Source organism: Panthera pardus, unplaced genomic scaffold (genome assembly GCF_024362965.1).
Source record: "Panthera pardus isolate Hobbes unplaced genomic scaffold, ASM2436296v1 HiC_scaffold_11, whole genome shotgun sequence".
In the NCBI taxonomy this organism is placed as follows: Eukaryota; Metazoa; Chordata; class Mammalia; order Carnivora; family Felidae; genus Panthera; species Panthera pardus.
The window spans coordinates 52,203,204-52,223,044 of NW_026526666.1; the positions used below are offsets into that span (position 1 = coordinate 52,203,204).

The 19,841-nt window shown below is 41.0% G+C and overlaps 1 protein-coding gene across 3 annotated transcripts in view; it reads right to left on the bottom strand.

Moving 5' to 3' along the window:
• Positions 1-19,841, bottom strand: part of PDE4B (phosphodiesterase 4B) — a 525,517-nt gene that overhangs the window by 106,459 nt on the left and 399,217 nt on the right. For all 3 annotated transcript variants that reach the window (XM_019448986.2, XM_019448985.2, XM_019448988.2), the window contains 3 exons: positions 19,416-19,610; positions 10,327-10,363; positions 10,134-10,204 (listed from right to left, as the gene is read on the bottom strand). In XM_019448986.2, the coding sequence (XP_019304531.1) occupies positions 10,134-10,204; positions 10,327-10,363; positions 19,416-19,610 (303 nt within the window). The remainder of the gene's footprint in view (positions 1-10,133; positions 10,205-10,326; positions 10,364-19,415; positions 19,611-19,841) is intronic.

The window sequence follows — 19,841 nt, forward strand, 5'->3', positions numbered from 1 at the left end:
GGAAGGAAGTCGTTTACTCCAGGTCCCTAACCAGCCCCTCTGTTTTAGGTTTCACAGTTCCAAAAGGCCCTCAGACAATAGGCTTGCTCAGGAATAACACCAAATGTCAGAGTGGATCCCAATTCCTTTGGTAGTGTGGTAGAAAGTTATGCCAGACAAAGGGGTCCTGAGAGACCAATCAGTCTGGGCCTCCCTTTTGCGCTTCAGGAAACTGAGACCCAGAGACGTGAAGTCAGTCGCCAAAAGACACAGAACAGGAATCCAGGTTGCTTAACATAAGGAGTGGTCTTTCACAGAGGAACGGGCATTATTCTACATTGTAACAAGCCTGCTGATATTAAGAGTCCAATAAAAGTAGCAAACAAACTTGTGCTCCAGGAGTACTGGGGCTCCTCCTTTTCTTTTTTGTTTTTCTTCCTTGTTTATTTCTCAACCCTACCGCCCAATTTTGCTGGTCTTACCAACCTTTTCATGCTTTGCAGAACTTCTACCCAGTGCATTACAGAAGAGCCTGCCCAAATAGTATAGAGCAGTAGCCCTCACACTTTAGGGTCATCAGAAATCACCTAGAGGGCTTACCAAGACCCCCACTGAACCCAACCCCCAGGGTCTTTGAGCAAACTGCCCTGGGATGAGCTGGAGAGTGTGCATTTCTAAAAGATCACTCATGGTGCTGATGCTGCCAGTCTGGGGGGCCCATTTTCAGAACTGTTAGAATAGAGGGCTGTCTGGCCCACTAAAGAGCAATAGCATATTAGCAACAAGCAAGGGACTGAGACTCTAGGCCAGTCAGTGGTTCTCAAGCATAGATGAGCAATGTTCTCACTTGGGGAGCTATTAAAAATATGATTCCCTTTCCCATCCCTGGAGAGTCTATTTCAGCATATCTGGGATGAGGCCTGAGAATCTGTATTTTTTACATAAATCTATGAATTCTTATCTACAACCAAGTTTGGGGAAGAAGCCAAATTATAAATGACAGAGAATAGCCTGCAAAGATGTTGTTAAGAAAGGGTCTCTCCACTGGTATGGCCACAAGTTTTCTTTCTAGGTTCTTAAGAGCACCAGATCCATCCGTGATCTATTAGGGGTCATCTAGCTTCCAGGTAGCATACGTGACGTGACAGCTGCAGAGTCTAATGGGAAGGATTCATGTTTACCAAACATTTACTAGCTAGGTCATTCTAGGCAAGGTACTTTTAAACCCTCTGTGTCATTGCCATCCAATGATTACTTTTTTTCGGCTAGACATCATGCTAGGTACTTCTTAGCTTCCACTGAGAATACAATCATCTCATTTTAAGGATAAGAAAACTGAAGCAGAGTAGTTAAGAGGTTAAGAAATATGCTGGAGCATACATGGTTTGTAATTGACATGGTTGAGATTCAATGCTGTCTTTCTGAATCCAAAGTGCATTCTCTTTCCACTATTTCATCTGCTGATAACACCTGCAGTAATACTGAGGGCTGTTTTTCAGGAAAAGTAAGAGATAAAATTCCAAACTCCTTAGCTGAGCATTCAAAGTCCTCTGCTCTTTGGCCTCAACATACTTTTCCCAGCTTATCTGTCAGAATTCCTCCCTGACATTTCATCTCAAACCATTGACTGGCTGTTGGATCTCACGTATCTTGTACTTCTCCTTAGCAGCACTTTAAAATTGTAATTAAAACAGGCAGTAATTAGTGTTCAGTATAGAGCTCCTTAGTTTAAATATAAAATTTATGCAGGCAGGGAACAACTTGTTTACTACAGGATCTCTGGAACCCAGGACGGCCCTTCATATGCTAAGCTCTCAGCAAATATTTATTGAAACAAAGAATGAAAAAAGGAAGGAAGGAAGGAAGGAAGGAAGGAAGGAAGGAAGGAAGGAAGGAAAGAAGGAAGGAAGGAAGGGAGGGAGGAAGAGAGGCAGGGAGGGAAGGAGGAACGAAGGGAGGCAGGGGGAGAGGGAGGGGGGGAGGGAGGAAGGAAGGAAGGAAGGAAGGAAAGAAGGAAGGAAAGAAGGAAGGAAGGAAGGAAGGAAGGAAGGAAGGAAGGAAGGAAGGAAAGAAGGAACTTGTACTTTGACAAGGCCAGACTTGATCGCTTATTTTTCCTTGAACAGGTCCTATTCCTTTCTTGATATTGCTCAGGCTATTCCTCTGAAAAGGAAACTCTCCCACACAAATTCACACATGTAAATATCACCTACCTTTCTATGATATTGTAATTTATGATAAGAAATACATATCTATGCTTGTTTATTTATTTATCTATCTATCTATCTATCTATCTATTTATTTATTTATTTATTTTAGAGAGAGAGTGTGCGTGCAAGTGGGAGAGGAGCAGAGGGAGAATGAGAATCTTAATCTCCACACTGAGGAGAGAGAATCTTTTTTTTTTTTTTTTTTTTTTTTTTTGAGGAGAGAGAATCTTAAGCATCTTAAGCAGGCTCCACACTCACCATGGAACGTGCCTCAGGGCTCAGTCCCAGAACTGTGAGATCATGCCCTGAGCTGAAATCAAGAGTCGAACACTCAACCAACTGAGCTACCTAGGCGCTGCTGCAAGAAATCTGTATTTGATCTTTGTCTTCATTCCTATTACCAGATCCTAAAACTCTAAGAATTTTGTAAGTGAAGAGAGATATAAAAAGTGTCCTGTGTTATGTTAATGAGGAGACTTATGGAAAGTCTCTAGGTAACCTAAGGATGGGGGCTAATTGCCAGGGGAACCAACCACATGATTAGAGGGTTGACACTTTCAGCCCTCCTCAGACCTCTGGGGAGACAAGAGGAGCTGGAGACTGAGTTCAGTCACCAGCGGCCAATGATTTAATCAATCGTGGCTATGTAATGAAGCCTCCATAAAAACCCAAAAGGACCAGGTTTGGAGTGTTTCCTTGCATTCCAGGTTGGTGAATGCAAGGAGACTGGGGAAAGGGGCACCTTCCAAGAAATGGAAGACTTGTTGCCCTTTCCCACATACCTTGCCCTATGCCTCTCTTCCATTTGGCTCTTACTGAATTATATCCTTTTATAATAAACCAATATTCTAGTAGGGAAAATTTTTCTCTGAGTCCTGTGAGCCAGTCTAGCAAACTGGCTAGAGGGGTCATGGGAACCTCTGATCTGTAGTTGGTGGATCAGAGGTACAGGTAGCAAACTGGACTTGCAACCAGTGTCTGAAGTGGTGAGTCGTCTTACAGGACTGAGCCCTCAACCTGTGGGATCTGATGCTATCTCCAAGTAGACAGGTCAGAATTGAATTGACCTGCAAGGCACTCAGCTGATGTTAAGGAAAAATTGCTTGGATGTGTGGGGAAAAAAATCCATACATTGGAATCGGTGTCAGAATCAAAACTTCAAAGGTCAAATGCCATCTTCTGCGAAGGATGTCATCATGTTAGCTAAAATTGACCCCTCTTCTAATATCCCATGGTGCCTTGTTTGCACCTTCAAGGTTATTTCCTCATGTTACAACTCATATGGGCACATATTACCCCCACCACAAATCTGTGACCCGTTGAGGGGAGGATTCAGTGCCGACTCCTTTCCATATAGCCTCTGTAGGACCCACCAACCTGCCACACAAATAGTGGGAACTCCATAAATATTGGTGAACTGTCAATTGAATGAACCGTTGATGTAAAAATCATCTGAGGAGCCAAATACCATGAGAATGTTTTATCTGGTTTCCTTTTCTACAAACCTTTTCTACAAAACCTTTTATCTGGTTTTGGTTCTACATACTACCCACAGTTGCACAAACACAGCATACACTTGTGTCACTGGGCCTTTGCATATGTTTTGCTCAGCTTTATATGCTTTTCCTTCTTTTTCAGTGGCAAACTCCTTCCCCTGTACTAGGAATCCCCTCAGGTATCACTTCCTCAGCTAAGCCTTCCCCAGTGGGAGTAGTCACTGTCTATGCTACCTACGGTTTGCTACATTTGCCCCATCATGACGCTGTTCAGACTGTATCTCACTTCCTATTTTCTTGTCTATCTCACCTGCAAGAGATTTAAGCAAAGACTGAATCTCATTCATCTTTGTCACCTTGGAATTGGCAAAATATTTGCTATGATATAGGTATTCAATATGTATTCATTGGATTAATAACATGTCTTTAATGATTTCACTTTGCCTATCTTCCTGAGTTCCAAGGGTGGCTTTTGTGAAAGAAGACATTGAACTAGGAGACCCTAAATGTTTGGGGATCTCTTTCTTTTTTAGTTTTTCTAATTCTTATTCATTTTTGAGAGACAGAGAGAGATAGAGTGTGAGTGGGGGAGAGGCAGAGAGAGGGGGAGACACAGAATCCGAAGCAGGCTCTAGGCTCTGAGCTGTCAGCACAGAGCCCAATGCGGGGCTCAAACCCACAGACCATGAGATCATGACCTGAGCTGAAATCAGATGCTCAACCAACTGAGCCACCCAGTCACCCCAGGAATCTTTGCTTTCTTAACAGTTAGGCTACTCACGGCACCCAATTCTCCCAATGTCTTCTTGAAAATGACATAAATTATATAAATTCCCTTGTCCCAGGAGTTCATTTTGAAAATAAAGCTCTTATTTAGAGTTGTTAATCCAGATAAGCATCTGTGTGTGCAAGCTTTGCAAAGGCAAGAACCATGTTTATTTCGTTTACCACTTATTCCCAAGATCCGGTATAATGAAGAGGCTCAACACAAACTAAATGAGTGAATGACTTCTGGAAGCTGCATTATTACTTACAGGGCATGAGAGTGCCAATTAGAAAACCGTCATGAGTGCCAGAAGAAAATGCCATTGGTTGCCCAGTTTCCAGTGGTTCCTAACTTATAGAAGAACCCTAAGCTATGTGCCTGGATTAAAGATGGTGATATTAATAGGGAGGATAATTTGGCCACAGCAGTTAATAATATTTTACAGCCCTGAATAGTACAGTGGAGAAAGAACTGGACTATGAATCAGAAGACAGGAATCCTAATCCTGGCTCTGGCACCTTCTAAATATATAGCCCTCGGCAACTCACTGAACCTCTCAGTTTCTTCCTCACTTGGGGAAGGCAGGAGGCAAATAACATTTACTGCTAATTTACAGTGTGCCAGCTCCTGTGTGAGGGTTTTACATATATTTCCTCACTTACTCTGAGGAAATTTGGCTGGGTTCTTTCCCCTCTGAATGCTCAAGATTTTATTATTCTCAGCTAATTTAAATCCCATGCCAAAGGACATAAAGCAATGAAAGATATACAATGAAAACAAAATTAAATGGCTATTAATTCTTTCTTAAAGATTACATACATGTTGATTGAATTATGCCTTGGAAGAATGTTGATACAGAGATGTTACATGATTTCCTGATAGCCACTGGTGATTTCTGTGATGTTAGTGACACAGTTGAATGATGGGGAACACCGTTTTGCTTCTAGCTGCTATATTCCCTGGTTATCAGACTGACGAATGGTGGGCGTTCTCATTCATGTGATTTCTCCATCAGCTGAAGCCAGTAAATGCTTTAGGGATGCTTATCTGAATTAACAGCTCTAAATGAAAGCCATATTTGCAAAATTAACTCCTGGGACTAAAGAAATAATAGCTTTTAATTTGAAGCCAAGAAATACAGGCCCAATCAAGCATCTCTCAATGGAACATTTCACGGAAGTGCAAGGAAATCACCTCAACAGAAACTGAGATTTTCACCCTTTGGGTGGTAAAGCTCAGGCAGACAATGAACTATTTTTCAGTAGAGCAAAGAGCCAAAAGATAAAGGAAATCTTGACTTAAGAGAAGTATAGTTCTATGTGGGAGTTCCTTTTTATATAATAAACCACACTATCCAGATGTCTCAAGAAAACCATTCCAAGGACAGAATTCTTGCTTAAATGTTACATTTAAGCCAAGGAGTGGCACCCTGGAACCCAACGCAAATGTCCCAGAAAGCCACTTATGAGTTCCATGGATCTTGTAGTTTCAGTTGTTAAGATAAGTGACTATGTGGGGGAAATGCTGTCAGTATGGTGGATCCATTCCTGGCAGGTACTGTTGTCCTCAGTTTTCTTTATTTGAGGGTACTGACTATCTAGGAATACAATGGGTTCATTAAGTGAACCCCCTAAGCAGCTTCATTTGTAGCTAAAACCCATCATTGAGTTCTCAGCCTCCCAGGGAAGCTCTAATAGAACATATGCCCTGCCTTGAACTTCTGTTACGTGGTGTTGGTTTCAAGAAAATGCTTGGGTGGGGGTGCCTGGATGGCTCAGTCAGTTAAACATCTGACTCTTGATCTAAGCTCAGGTCTTGATCTCAGGGTCGTGAGCTGGAGCCCTGTGTTGGGCTCTGTGCTGGGTGTGGAGCCTACTTAAAAGAGAAAAGGAAAGGAAAGGAAAGAAAAGGAAAGGAAAGGAGAGGAGAGGAGAGGAGAGGAGAGGAGAGGAGAGGAGAGGAGAGGAGAAGGGAGGGGAGGGGGGGGAGGGGAGGGGAGAGGAGAGGAGAGGAGAGGAGAGGAGAGGAGAGGAGAGGAGAGAAGAGAAGAGAAGAGAAGAGAAGAGAAGAGAAGAGAGGAGAAGAGAAGAGAAAACAAAAGAAAATGCTTGGAATCAATGAGGATCAACTCTACAAATGTGGGTGGGGATGGATCTGAGAAAGATCATCAGACACAACTATCCTACCGACGGAGATTTATTCTGTTTGGTGAGTGTGGTTTGGTTTGGACCAAAGGTGATGCAAAGGGCCATGATTTGGAGAGTGGTCCTCAGCCACAGTGTGAGAATGGACTCTGGATCAGCTCTGTATATAGCAGTTATGGTCTTAGGGTCCTTTAGTTCTTGAAGGTTTATGTGGCTCAAAACCCTCAAGGCTGTGGAAAGACCTGATTCCCAAGGAAGTAGTTTCAGCTGACATAGCCTATTAATCAGCACAGTTAGGCTGAATGTTCCCATACTTACAGAAAAAGAATATCCAAGTTTCTTGCTAACAAATGGTAACTGAAAACAACCCCCACTCTCGCCCTGGAGCTATGCAGTGCAGTGACCTTGAGTCCCGCTAAACCACAGAAGCCTTTGAAATGTATCCTTATTAATCTTTCCTCTCCAGTTCCCACCTCCATCATCTCTGTCCAGGGCTTCACTCCTAATATCTTAATTCCTGAAAACACTCCTAGCTCATGTCTCTGCCTTCGGGCTCTCTGACCTTCATCTATTCCCTAAGTTCTGCCTAAATGACTGTTAAAAATATTCAGCGATTTCTTCCCATAACCAAGAAAACGTATTTAGTGTAGTGAATGCAAAAATGTGAGGTAACAGAAATAGAATATATTGGTCTCTGCCCCCAATTCCTGGCACAGAGCTGCTAAAACTCTTATAATTTCCTAAGTGATTAGAGCAACAGGAACATCTTGTGTTCCAATGACGCGACTCTAGGTAAGCTCCTGGGAGGGGATGGTCATCAGAAAGACCAAGCAGGGATTAGGGGCTTGAAATTTTCAGCCCTACCTCTCACCCTCCAGAGAGGGGAAAAGGGCTAAAACCAGAGTTATCATTGACCATGTGTATGTGATGAAGACTGCATAAAATGCCAGTAGCACAGGGTTCAGAGAGCTTCCAGGCTGGCAAACATATTTACCCTGAGAGGGTGATGCCCCCCCATTTCCACAAGGACAGAAGCTCCTGTGTTTGGGACCCTCTCAGATCTCATGCTATGTTTTTCTTATCTGGCTGTTCATCTGTGTCCTTTATCATGTCTCTTAATCAACTGGTAAAGGTAAGTATTTCTCTGAGTTCTGTGAGCCACTCTGGCAAATTCTTTGAACCTGAGGAGGGACTCCTTGGAACCTCTGATCTGTAGGAAGTAAGTCAGAAGCACCTGAGCTGTGACTGACATCTGAAGTGGGAAGCAGCCTTGTGGGACTGAGCCTTTAATCTGGGATCTGACGGGATCTCCAGGTAGATAGTGTCAGAATGGAGTTAAATTGTAGGACACCCAGCTGGTGTTGGAGATTTGCTTGTTGTTGAGGGGGCAGGGGTGGAACCTCCACATATTTGGTGACCAGAGTATCAGAAATAAAGTGATTTCTCAGTAGTAAAGAAGACTCACAGGGAAGAAAAACACAGGAAGAACTGGGTTTTTCCCTACACAGGAAAGACAACAACTGTTTTTCCTTATAAAGAATGCTGCAGTGAGACTCAGGATGCCAGGTTTCAAGTCTGACTCTGTTCTTCACCAGAACTGGTGTCTTCTTGTGCAAGTCATTTAATCTCCCTAAGCTTTGTCTCCTTGTCTACAGAGTCAGAGGCAACAATACCTGTCATAAACAGCACTTATGATGATTATCACTGAGATAATGGATGTGAAAACTCCGAAGTGTTACACTGCCTGGATTCAGCAAGAGAAATGTAGCTATCAATTATAATAGCTCACATTTATGGAGCACCTATGATGTGCTAGGTGCCATTATAAATGTTCTACACATGTCAACTCATTTAATTCTCAGAGCAACCTTATTTTATAGATTGGGAAACTGAGATATAGAGAAATTGTGCCCAAGTCACATAGTTGTCAAGTGGTAGGATTGGGTATGAGGCCAATATGTATGGCCCCAGAGGTCATATTCTGCAAAGAAAAAAAAAATGTGGGGAAAAGGGAGGGATCCCTTCTGACAATATAATTTTCCAAATAATCTATGGTCTTTTTCCAACAATTATTTATTTGGACATTTATACATGGGATGCATATTTATGGAGCAAATACTATGTGTCAGGCATTTTGCTAAATCTTAGAAATTCAAGGAAAAGTAAGTGTAATTCTGGAAGGACCTCAAGGGACACACAATCTAGTGGTGGGCAGAGACCCATGAACAGTGTGATAAGGTTGGGAGAGTGCTCTGGGACCACTGAGGGGCACTCAGCCAGGCTTGGTGGGGTCAGGGGAAGCATACTGGTGACAGTGATAGTACAGATGAGCTATAAAAGACAAGTAGGATTTAGCTAGGCAATCACTGGCCGGTAGAGAGAGACTTTTGAGGAAGAGAGAACAGTAAATCCACAATTAGGATGGAAAATAGAACATGCAGGGAGCAACCAGACCATAGTCATTGGAATGTGATCCCATGTGGCCAGAGACTTGGTCTGATTGTTCACCACCAGATGCTCTGGCACTTCCTATTCAAATGGCAGCCCTGAAAGGGCAGAAAACTTGTCTGTTTGGGTCACTATTATATCACCAGTTCCTGGTAAAAGGTAGTGCTCAATAAATATTTGTCAAAAACATACATGTATGCATGGAGGCATAGCACGTGCCAATAAATACTTCTTGGGTGAGTTATTTAATAGGTGAACAAACAGGGATACACCTGCAAAAGAGGCTGGGCAAGTCTCTAGCTTTCATGTCTACTCCATCAAATATAAACCCAATCAACTACCAATCAAACTAACTTGAGTTGGATCATGAAGTACCTTGGGTGTCATTCCACAATTGTTGATTCTAGGACCTTCTGAGCCCTGTGATGATCTTTTAAAATGCTGGATAGTAACCTGCATAATACTTAGATTCATAGATTGAAATGGTTTTGGAGGAGAAAGTTATGCAGGAATATCAAGTTCAAACCCTTCATTATAAAGATGAGGAGACCAAGGTTCAGCAATAAACTGACCAAGGTTATATAGCTATTTGGGGGCACAGAAGACAATCCCACTCTTATTCATCAAGTTGCATGAACCTATTTATATATTATCAAAAACAAAAGGCAACTTGGACTTGAATATTTTGGTACCTTTAATCTTGAATCTGAATTTCTGAATTCATTAATAGATATTCCAAAAGAAATTTAATAGAATTTACATCTGTTATGGATAAGTATTCATACTTCCCAAAGCAGTAAGTATAAATGTCAAAAAAATCCTCATCTCCACCTTTCATTTGTTGAACTCTTACTGTCTACTAAGTGTAAAGGGCACAAAGATTAAGAAGATCCAGACTAATTCTCACATCTTACCAGTTCTAAAATACTATGATGCTCCATCCTATTTTCAAATTTCATCATGTATCCTAACTTAGTTTGGAGGGCTAATTTCCATGCAATGTTTTTTTTTCCTTTTTTTTTTTTTTTTAGTGCTGTTCAATGTTTTTGCCTTTATGGAAGGCATAACTCCACAAAAAGTCCATGCTTACTTGTTGGATGCTCCATGAAGGTTTGTCAGTACAGTAAAATTGTTTCTCACACTTCGCAAGCTGGCAAGGACCTATAAGGACAATGATCAGGATGGTTAGGAACAAAAGGAGATGAATGGGCAGGTTCAGAGGCCACACATAGAAACTACCCAGAGAGACAGGGAGAGCAAGCCAGGGCCAGCAGGATACATACCTGGGCAAAAGGTGTTACAATCAAGTCATCGCCATGTCTGGTGAAAAGAGAGAAAAGAAACATTTAAAAGTGCCTTTGAATTATAACACATAAGCTGTAATATTAAACTTGATCAGTGTTAGCAACACAAGTGTTACGTAAGTCCATCTACCTGGGTATAAGGCAGGACTTATCTAGGCATAAATGGGGACCTTAGGGACTTGAAAGAAAAAAAATACCTAGGTTTATGGCTCCTGGGCTTACAGGGACACATGAAAGCACTTGCAAATAAGCATATATCCTCAGGGTACATTCCCATTTAATAGCAGACCCACAGTACTGTAATTCAAAGCGACTTGGTTGCCAGAGGTAGGAAATTCAAAGGGAAGGCTGCTCACCAGCACACACAGAGTTGGAAAAAATGGCACAACAGCCTGGATAAAGGTTAACTTTGGATTTCCTGGCTTTTGCTGATTTGAGCCACAGCCTTAATGCCATTTAAACACAGATTTCTGTCTGGGAATCCCATTACTTTTTGTTTCTAATATAACTTTTTTTCTTAAAGTACCCAAGGAAAATCTTTTAATGGGAGTGTACAGGATGAACCTACCATTACCATATCATTGTTGCTCACTTTGTCCCAAAGATCTGATTAAGCTCTACCTAGTTATGTAAATCTGTACTTAGGAAGAGTCTAAAGCATATTTTCAGAAATGCACTCTCTCTCTAGCACAAGCTTTGATTAATTTGCTTAAGTCCACATTCAGCAAGTTCTTCATAAAGTCATTAGAAGACACATTGTCATTAGTTGTAGACACAAAATCAGGCCAATCTGTTATCACAGTGTGAATCCTAACAGCTGTGCAGAAGTTGGTTGACAATGAGCTTCCTTCAATGTCTGATCTCTGTCCTCATAATCCTCATACAAACATGGCACCTTATTTGTTAATAACGTGAATGCAACCAATGACTATTAAGCACCAGCCGCGTATCAGAAATTCTATGAGGCCTAAAGATGCAGAGTTGAACAACACATACATCCATGTGGGCCTTTTCTCCAACATGGGCTTTTACTTTGGGGTCTTATTTAACATAATACTTTGCTTTCTACTGTTGTCTTTAGCTAGAAGTCCCCCTTCAAGTCATTCTAGTCAAGTTCTTATGCATCTACTTTGTACAGTGACTACAAAAAGAATACTGACAACAGAGAACATTCTTTGCATGGTACCATATGTTACACCCTGTGCTAAGCACTTTATGTACATAATCTCATTTAATTCTTGTAACAAGGCTTGAGGCAGGTACTCTTTAATTTAATTTTTAATTTAAATTTTTTTTTTTAATTTTTTTTTTCAACGTTTTTAATTTATTTTTGGGACAGAGAGAGAGCATGAACGGGGGAGGGGCAGAGAGAGAGGGAGACACAGAATCGGAAACAGGCTCTAGGCTCCGAGCCATCAGCCCAGAGCCTGACGCGGGGCTCGAACTCACGGACCGCGAGATCGTGACCTGGCTGATGTCGGACGCTTAACCGACTGCGCCACCCAGGCGCCCCTTAATTTTTTATTTTAGAGAGAGAGAGCTAGTGCATGAGCAGGAGAGTGGGGTAGGGGAAGAGAGACAGAGAAAGAGATTGAGAATCTTAAGCAGGCTCCATGCTTAGTGCAGAGCTGTCGTGGGACTCAATCCCATGACCCTGGGATCATGATATGAGCCTAAATCAAGGTTCAGATGCTCAGCTAACTATGCCACCCAGGTGCCCTGAGGCAGGTACTCTCAATGTTCCCATTTTGAAGATGATATCAAGGCTTGGAGAGGTTAAGCCACTGCTTAACTAACACATAGTAATTGGAGTAGCTAAGAAAGTTTGATTCCAAAAGATCTGTGCTTTTAACTATTATGTTACCTATTTTATGATGATCCTACATAGCTGACAGATTGAATTAAACAGAATCCATGACCTCTTCAAATTAAAACACAGCAGGGGAGACAGAAATAGATAAATACAGAATGAGAACTATAAACATTTAATGGGGAAACTTAATGGGGTGCAAAGGAGAGGTAATAATTACAGTTCAGAGGAAGTAGGACAGGCTTGATCAAATGAGTGGTTTTGAGACACACTTTGAAGGGCAGGCTTTAAAAAGCATGGATGGTAGATGTCACCAAGGAGGGAAATATCAGGAACAGCGGTATTAAAATGGGAAAGTACTGAACACATTTACTGAGATTCTTGGTGACTGTTTGAGCAGAGTTGAGCACATTTACTACAGACATATTTGGAGGATAAGGTTAGAAGGTCCCCACCCATCTTATGGATGGTATGGACCACAGTTGTGGAGGCGGTGCTTGACTCAGAAGGAAGAAAGGAGCTAGTGAAGGTTTTTAGTGAGATAGGCAAACAGAAAAGTCCTTTAGAAAGTAAAAATGCTGTAGACACCAAGAGATGGATTGGTGAGAGGACCAAGTCAGGAAGAATAGCTAGGGGGATATTGCAGTCATTCAAATGAGAAGAAATGGGTGAGGCAGAGGAAGAAACAGGGAAAGACAATCTGAAGAGACCCTAAGTGTCTTACCAAGGACTCAGAGTTTAATTGGATAAGGGGTCATAAAGAAATACTATTTTCCATTTAAAAAATGGTAGGTGAGAAAATAGTGAAGTCATGAGCAGAAATGGGAAAGTACGGAGAAGCTGGAGGAAGAGATATGTCACTTTCTCACATGCTGAATTGTAAGATCCTCATTGATATCCCAAGGGAGACACCAAGCAGGAGAATTAAAATACGGGAATTAGAGCTATACATTTCAGAGTTACCTACAACCATGGGGAAAGTTACAATGGCAGGGCGGCTTCTGGAGTGGGGAAATATAGAAAGAGGGAGCCCAAGGAAGAACTTCAGGGTTCTTGGAGTGAAGCCAAAGGAAACAGAAGAAAGAGTTAAAAGAGGATCAGTTGTGATAAATGCAGGGTGGTGAACTGTAACAAGAACTGCCCCTTCCCAAGCCATTTTCTTGAGATGAACTTTACGTGGGTGAAATATCTTGCTATTTGTTCAGATTTCCGCTGTGAAGTTCACATTGTTCATAAGGCATTGGGGTGAGTTGGGAATAAGGTAATGGAGTTAAGAGTTAAGTAGGTCATCCAAAGCTCCTGGATTTCTGGAGTCTAAATACCCAATACAAGCTAAATATATAAACAAATCTCATACATATGAAGCACCTAAAGCTGATGAATTATTGTATGAATGGGAAGTTACTACAATGGTACAAAGTAATAATTAAAGGGAGGTAAGCATTATGAAACTTTTGTAGTTCAGGAAAGCAGAAAATTCGGAAGCAAGAGATGGACTTCCAGATCCATAGCATTGGTTCTCTGAAAGGATTTGAACAGTAAAAGCTAATGATATACGTCAGATAATACCTGCTAGAGGAAAGGATCAGACAATTTACAGATCATTTATAGCCAGTATAGGAAAGAAACAAAACAAAATTCCTATCTGAGTACAGCCAGATTATTTATGAAATGATTTCAAAATTTTAAATCATAATCTTACATATTAATAATTAGAATAAGATGGCATGGAGAAAATAAAACACTTGGTTAATTATGAAAACTGATGTACTTAGTTTTCCAAACTGCTAGAGAGGGCAATGCCAGATATTCAGAACCATGGCATGAGCAACATCTAGTGACAAACCCAGCACATTACAGTTTTGTAGAATAATCAGTGATGAGAGCTCCGTGGGTCTTTGAATGAGAGTAGGTCTGCACTGAACAATGAAATGGTTTTCTAAAAAGCAAAAATGCTACTTTCTTCTGCTATACCCTCTGGACTCTATTAATTTTGTCTTTCTCAGTTTCATACCTACATATAGTATTTTACTTATACTTTTCTTGTAACACTGATTTTAGTCTGTCTTATAGACAGACTTATACTATTGTAGTCAAGAGCACAGATTTGGAAGCGAGACAACATTGGTTTGTTTCTGAGTTTCACAATTACTAACTATGAGGCATTAGGCAACCTCTCTAAGCCCCAGTTTCTTTATCTGTAAAGTGGGGTGTTGTAAGAATTAAGTGAGTTATTATTCATGTACAACTCTTACAACAATGCTTGGCACATAAAAGCATTTACTCATTTATAGTTATTCTTATTAGTAGTAGGTATCATTATTATTTTAAGTAAAGAATTGCATGTCTATCCTCCCAGCTGGTGAGAACGTTTCTGGAAGACTCATCTCTACCCCTACTGCAGTCAAGAGAACTAATATCGTGCTTTACAGTTTACAAAGCATTTTCACATACATCATTTCATGTGATAAGAGAATGTTCTTGACTGTAAAAAAAATGGTGCAACCACCTATCTTGGTGGTCAAGCCTGAAACATCCCTCCACAGTCAACCACCAACCCCTGTTGATGCTAACTTACAAATATTTATTATTGCCCACTGGATTCGCTCTAATGTAGATCCTCACCCTCTATTATGTGGATTACCAAAGCAGTCTTCCATTTGGCTCTTGGACACTAGTCTTTAGGTTTGTCTACTGTCCAAACCACTCTTCGCTGTAATCAGAGCTATCTTTCAAAAACATTCGTTGGACTATGTATTTTCTTGCTTAAAAGCCTTTATTAGTAGCTCCCCACTGATTGTCTTCAGCTTTATAAAGACCAACTCCTTAACACAGGCCGTTCATGATGAGGTTCCTGCTTACTTTTCTAGCCTTGCCTTTCACCACTTCCTCATCTACTCACATTCTCTGCTTCAGCTGTGCTGAGCTGTGCTTCTCCACAATGTTCCTGACAACTAGACAGTAGTTAGTGCGCGGACCTTCTTCCTGCATACCCTTCTGCCTGGCTAACTCTTCTAGCTTCTCTGTAACCACTCAAAGTGGGCTACTCGCCTGCCCAGCCAGATCTTTCAAAGTCCTGTGCATACCTTTCTATGATTGCTTTATTCAAAGATATTAAAACTGCTTATACACTTACAAATCTTTCAGTTCCCTTGAAAACATAGAAAATGTCTTATTGGTTAGCAAAGTGCCTAAATTGAAAAGTTTTTGTTAAAAGAAAGATTGAATATGATCCTCGTAACAGTGGGAAAGGTAGGCAGAGTAGAGTTTAATATCATTTTAATTTTGCATCCTCATTTTGAGTCTATGTACTAGATATCCATATGGTTTAATCATCTACACTCCCTGTATTTAAACCTTGGTTCCCCATTTATTAGGTAGGTTACTTAACCTCTCTAAGCATGAATGTCTTCATCTTTAAGACAAGAAAATTATAGTTCCCATAAGTTAAGGTTATGGGAATTCAATGAGTTGAAGTATGTAAAGTACTGTAAATAGTGCATAGCACATAGGAAATGCACTTTAATTTCATGTGCACTTTTATTTACAGATAATTTGGACACTGTAAAAGAGATTCAATGCCAAAGCCATGGTACTAGTAGGTGTGATGGCAGTATATCTAACTCAAGTCTCAAAGACCACTTACATTGCAACTTTCTTTGGTAGTTCATCAATAAATTGGTCTTAAATTTAAGAGATCTGTTATTAATGCTTTTCTTCTTCAGTCTTAGGTCTCATTTCCCTTGAGAGCTCTCTCTAGAGAACACTTAGTTTTCGCACAAATGGCGGCTTTAAAAAGCTCTTTGCCAATATAAGGCTTTGCAAATGGGGTAACCAGATGAAGGAAGTAAGGATCTTCCTTCCCTGTGAATTTGCAGGTGGATTATCAAAACTCCGTCCTGTCCAGGGTGGTTCCTGCCGTAGTTCTGGATAACATAACTGGCCTCACCAGTTTCCAGTACTTTATGTTCCCATTGGGAAATCAGTACCTTGGCGTACAAAGGCATTGCGTTAGAGATGACTACAACACAGGAGCAAAAGAGAAGCCAGTAGATTATTGCCACATCTAGGGAAACATCTGAAATTTCCTCTTGGGACCCAATGATGGTCTTGTTTTCTTTACTAGAAAGGCTTATTTCAATCTCTCTTTTGTTGCTAAAAGTTAAAGCCGCTTGTAATTTTCCACTTACATTTTTACTTTTAATCCTTATCTTCTCACTCACTCTCCCTGCCTATATTTCCTCTTACTCTTCGGAAAGCATTCAGAAGAGAAATTAAAAACAAAACAAAAACAAAAACAGTGTTGCCTCTACTATTATTATTATTATTGTATTAAACATAGGAATTATGCAAGCTTTCCAACTCTTACATAAATCCACGACTGCTGTGTGCTGAATATGAGGAACTCCTGAGCAGGGGACATTCCAGAGCCCCCACCTAATGGCCTTCACATTAAGGCACTAGACCTGTCTTTGCCCTTCTTTTCCTTGGCTCTACGGGTAGAAGGCAGGAAAAGCAGCGAGAGGCTTGGGGGTTGCTATTCTCTATTTGTTTCAATTCACTCTGAAGAGTAATAATCAGGTAAAATACCTTTGAAGGCATGACTTCAATTTATCTCAAGCTACATGTGTGAAACTGGATTTTCCAACATGGTCCCAGTAAACTGAAATCCCAGAAAAACCTGGGCATTATTCAAGCTCCACTTCTTGCAATGAGAAATATAAATTCTTAAACTGACAAATATATAAAAGTGTTACTGTAATGTTGAAATATCTCCAAAAAAAAATTGTGCCATTTTATTCACTCAAGACTTTCCTATATTCTATAATCAGTATCTTCGATAGGGTGATATTATGTTGCCAACAGTGTTTTCTTGGGAAGAGCTGTTCTTTATTATGAAAGTGTGTCCTCCCTCCATTTTTTTCTTTTAATTTTAAGAAGTCCTTTTCTTTAAAAAAATGAGAATGATGGGGCGCCTGGGTGGCTCAGTCGGTTGAGCGACGGACTTCAGCTCAGGTCATGATCTCACGGTTTGTGAGTTGGAGCCCAGCATCCGACTCTGTGCTGACAGCTCAGAGCCTGGAGTCTGCTTCGGATTCTGTGTCTCCCTCTCTCCCTGCCCCTCCCCACTCATGCTCTGTTTCTCTCTGTCTCAGAAATAAATAAACATTAAAAAAAATTTTTAAAAATGAGAATGATACTAGGTAACTTACACATATAATTCTTATTTTCCTGAATTTAAAGTTGGCAACATTGTGTAGGTTTTGAGTTAGGGGGAAAATTTTGCTGGTTGGTAAAACTGAAAAGAAGGTACACCATGAATATTAGGGACCCTGAATACAGAATCATTCGAAATTAGATCTCTCTTTTTACAGCTGAAGACTGAGTTGGACTGTAATCTTTCAGGTCTCTTCAAGTTCAAAATTTTCATAACCTGTGACTCTTAAAACATCATCAGAGTTTAATCTGAAATTTGGTTGGAACCTTCTGAAAAGCCTCTGAATGACCCTGAGACTCATCATGCTGTTTGGCAAGAGTTTGGGGAACTGTTAGCTGCCTTCCAAAGCTAGTCTTTCACCTGTGAAACATCATGTGAATGAAGCTCTATTTAGTTTCAGCTCCCCCCATTTCCTATGTTCTCCCCCTAGGAAGTCTAGATAGGGGTTTCTCTTGGTAAAAGAGACAATGCCAGGTATATTCACCGTCAAGCTCCCAAGCAAACCTTGGTTAGAAACACCCTTGGTTCTACATGACCTGCAACAAAGTGGTTACCTCTCCTCTGGCCTCAGGCACCTTGACTCTGCACTCCTCTGTTTTCTACCTGATAGTTGAGATTCTGCTTTGCAGTTTGAAGAACATAGGCAAATAAGTCTAAGAGGTTTGAATATGGTCAGTCTTAGCTACATTGCAGGATACAGCATGGCATATGGTTAGTCAAGGGATGGGCACACTTTTCTCAGTCTCTCTGAGTCTCAGTTTCATTATCTATAGAGTGGAGATAATTGTGATACCTACCTGACAGAATTGTTGTGAAGATTAAAAGGAGTCACACATGCCAATGCAGCTGGTCCCATGCTACGTGCTCATTAAATGTTTCCTTCCACTCTGTAGCACAGTTATGTGGGTGTTCCTCTTATCTTTCTTATTAACTGTAACCTCCCTGGGAGCATGCAACCTTTCTGAGAATATCTGTTTTTAATTCATCTGTGATTATTCCACTGTTTTGTTAACCTTGTATCCCCAGAGACTGGCACACTGCATGGCACATAGGAAAAATTCAGGAAGTATTTGTCAAATGAATGAAGAAATGAATTTTGGCCCACCCACTGATTAAGACATTTTAGGGAAGGGGTGCTTATATTAGAATTTACTGGCAGAAATGCCCTGGGGAATCCGTTCTTACTGGTAGCTTTAAGATGTCCCCTGCCCCTTTCATAAGAGAGTGACCCTTTTTAGTTTCTTTTTCAAAAGCAGAAGAGAGACCAGTGGAAATTTCCAGGCTGGAGACTTTAGAGAGCTACCAATATTTTTATAACATACAATGTTAAAAACAATTGTACGTGTGCCCAGAAACCTTTTAAAGCATGAATACCAGCATCCAACCTTATTTGGTTTCAGAAATTTAATAAACAAGTAATACAACCCAGTCATTGTTCCTTAAAAATTAGAGATCTACAATTAATAGCAGCAAAACAAAAACATCAGCTGTGTCTAATAGGGTGGTGGAGCGTGTCATGTCTCACCGAGGAGCCAGGCAACAAGTGGGCATTGAGTTAAGGTTCCAGAGAAGAGACAAAGACATGTGGCTGGATGACAGCTCATTAAATGTCACCAAGCAGAGACTACTGAGAGAGGAGGCATGTCACCAACTACCGTTTTTCTTTTTGCCGTAGCCACATGCAAACATGTTGCGGAAAGTTCTAGTATGATTTGCAAAAAAAAGTGTTAAGGTTCTCAACTCATAAATGATTCAGCGGTTCAGGAAATGACGCTGAATGACAATTAAAAAAAGTATCAATAACAGATGAAATCTGCACACTGTGTCTGAGATTTTTAATACCCTTGGAGACCCCAGATACATATTTCTCATGCTGTAGAGCACTAATGTCTTTAAGGGTCATTACGGTCACCTCGGCTCACATTCATTTTTCTCCTCCCTCCTTCCCACGGGTTAAAGGGGAACAGTTGTTGTTGCTGCTGTGACAGGTTAGAGATGAGGTAAGTGTGAGATTAGAAGCCACATAGAGCTCGTACTTACTGCTCGCTTGGAAGTGAAGAGTTTCTTGACATTGCCTTCGGTGACAAATCATAGTCGCTATCTGATCGGTAGAGAAAGGACTCTCTCCGCTGGCTGTGCCCGGGAAAGGTGGCATGGAGCACCAACCCAGAGGAAGAGCTGGCCTGGGGGTCCAGTGGGCTCCGACCTGGGGAAGGGCCATTTTCCACATCAAAGCTTAAGAGAAAGCAAAAAACTCTGGTCACATAACCATGGAGGAGGGCATCTGACATACACAGACATGAAGAACTAGTGTGTGCCAGGCACTTGACATAAAATTCCACACTTTATGCACAATTTTAATCTTCCAAACAGCTCTGAGTTGCAGTCATTATTATTCTCATTTTGTATGAGGGAAACAGTCCCACAGAAGCCCAGTCATCAGTAAATAATAAAGGCAGGATTTGA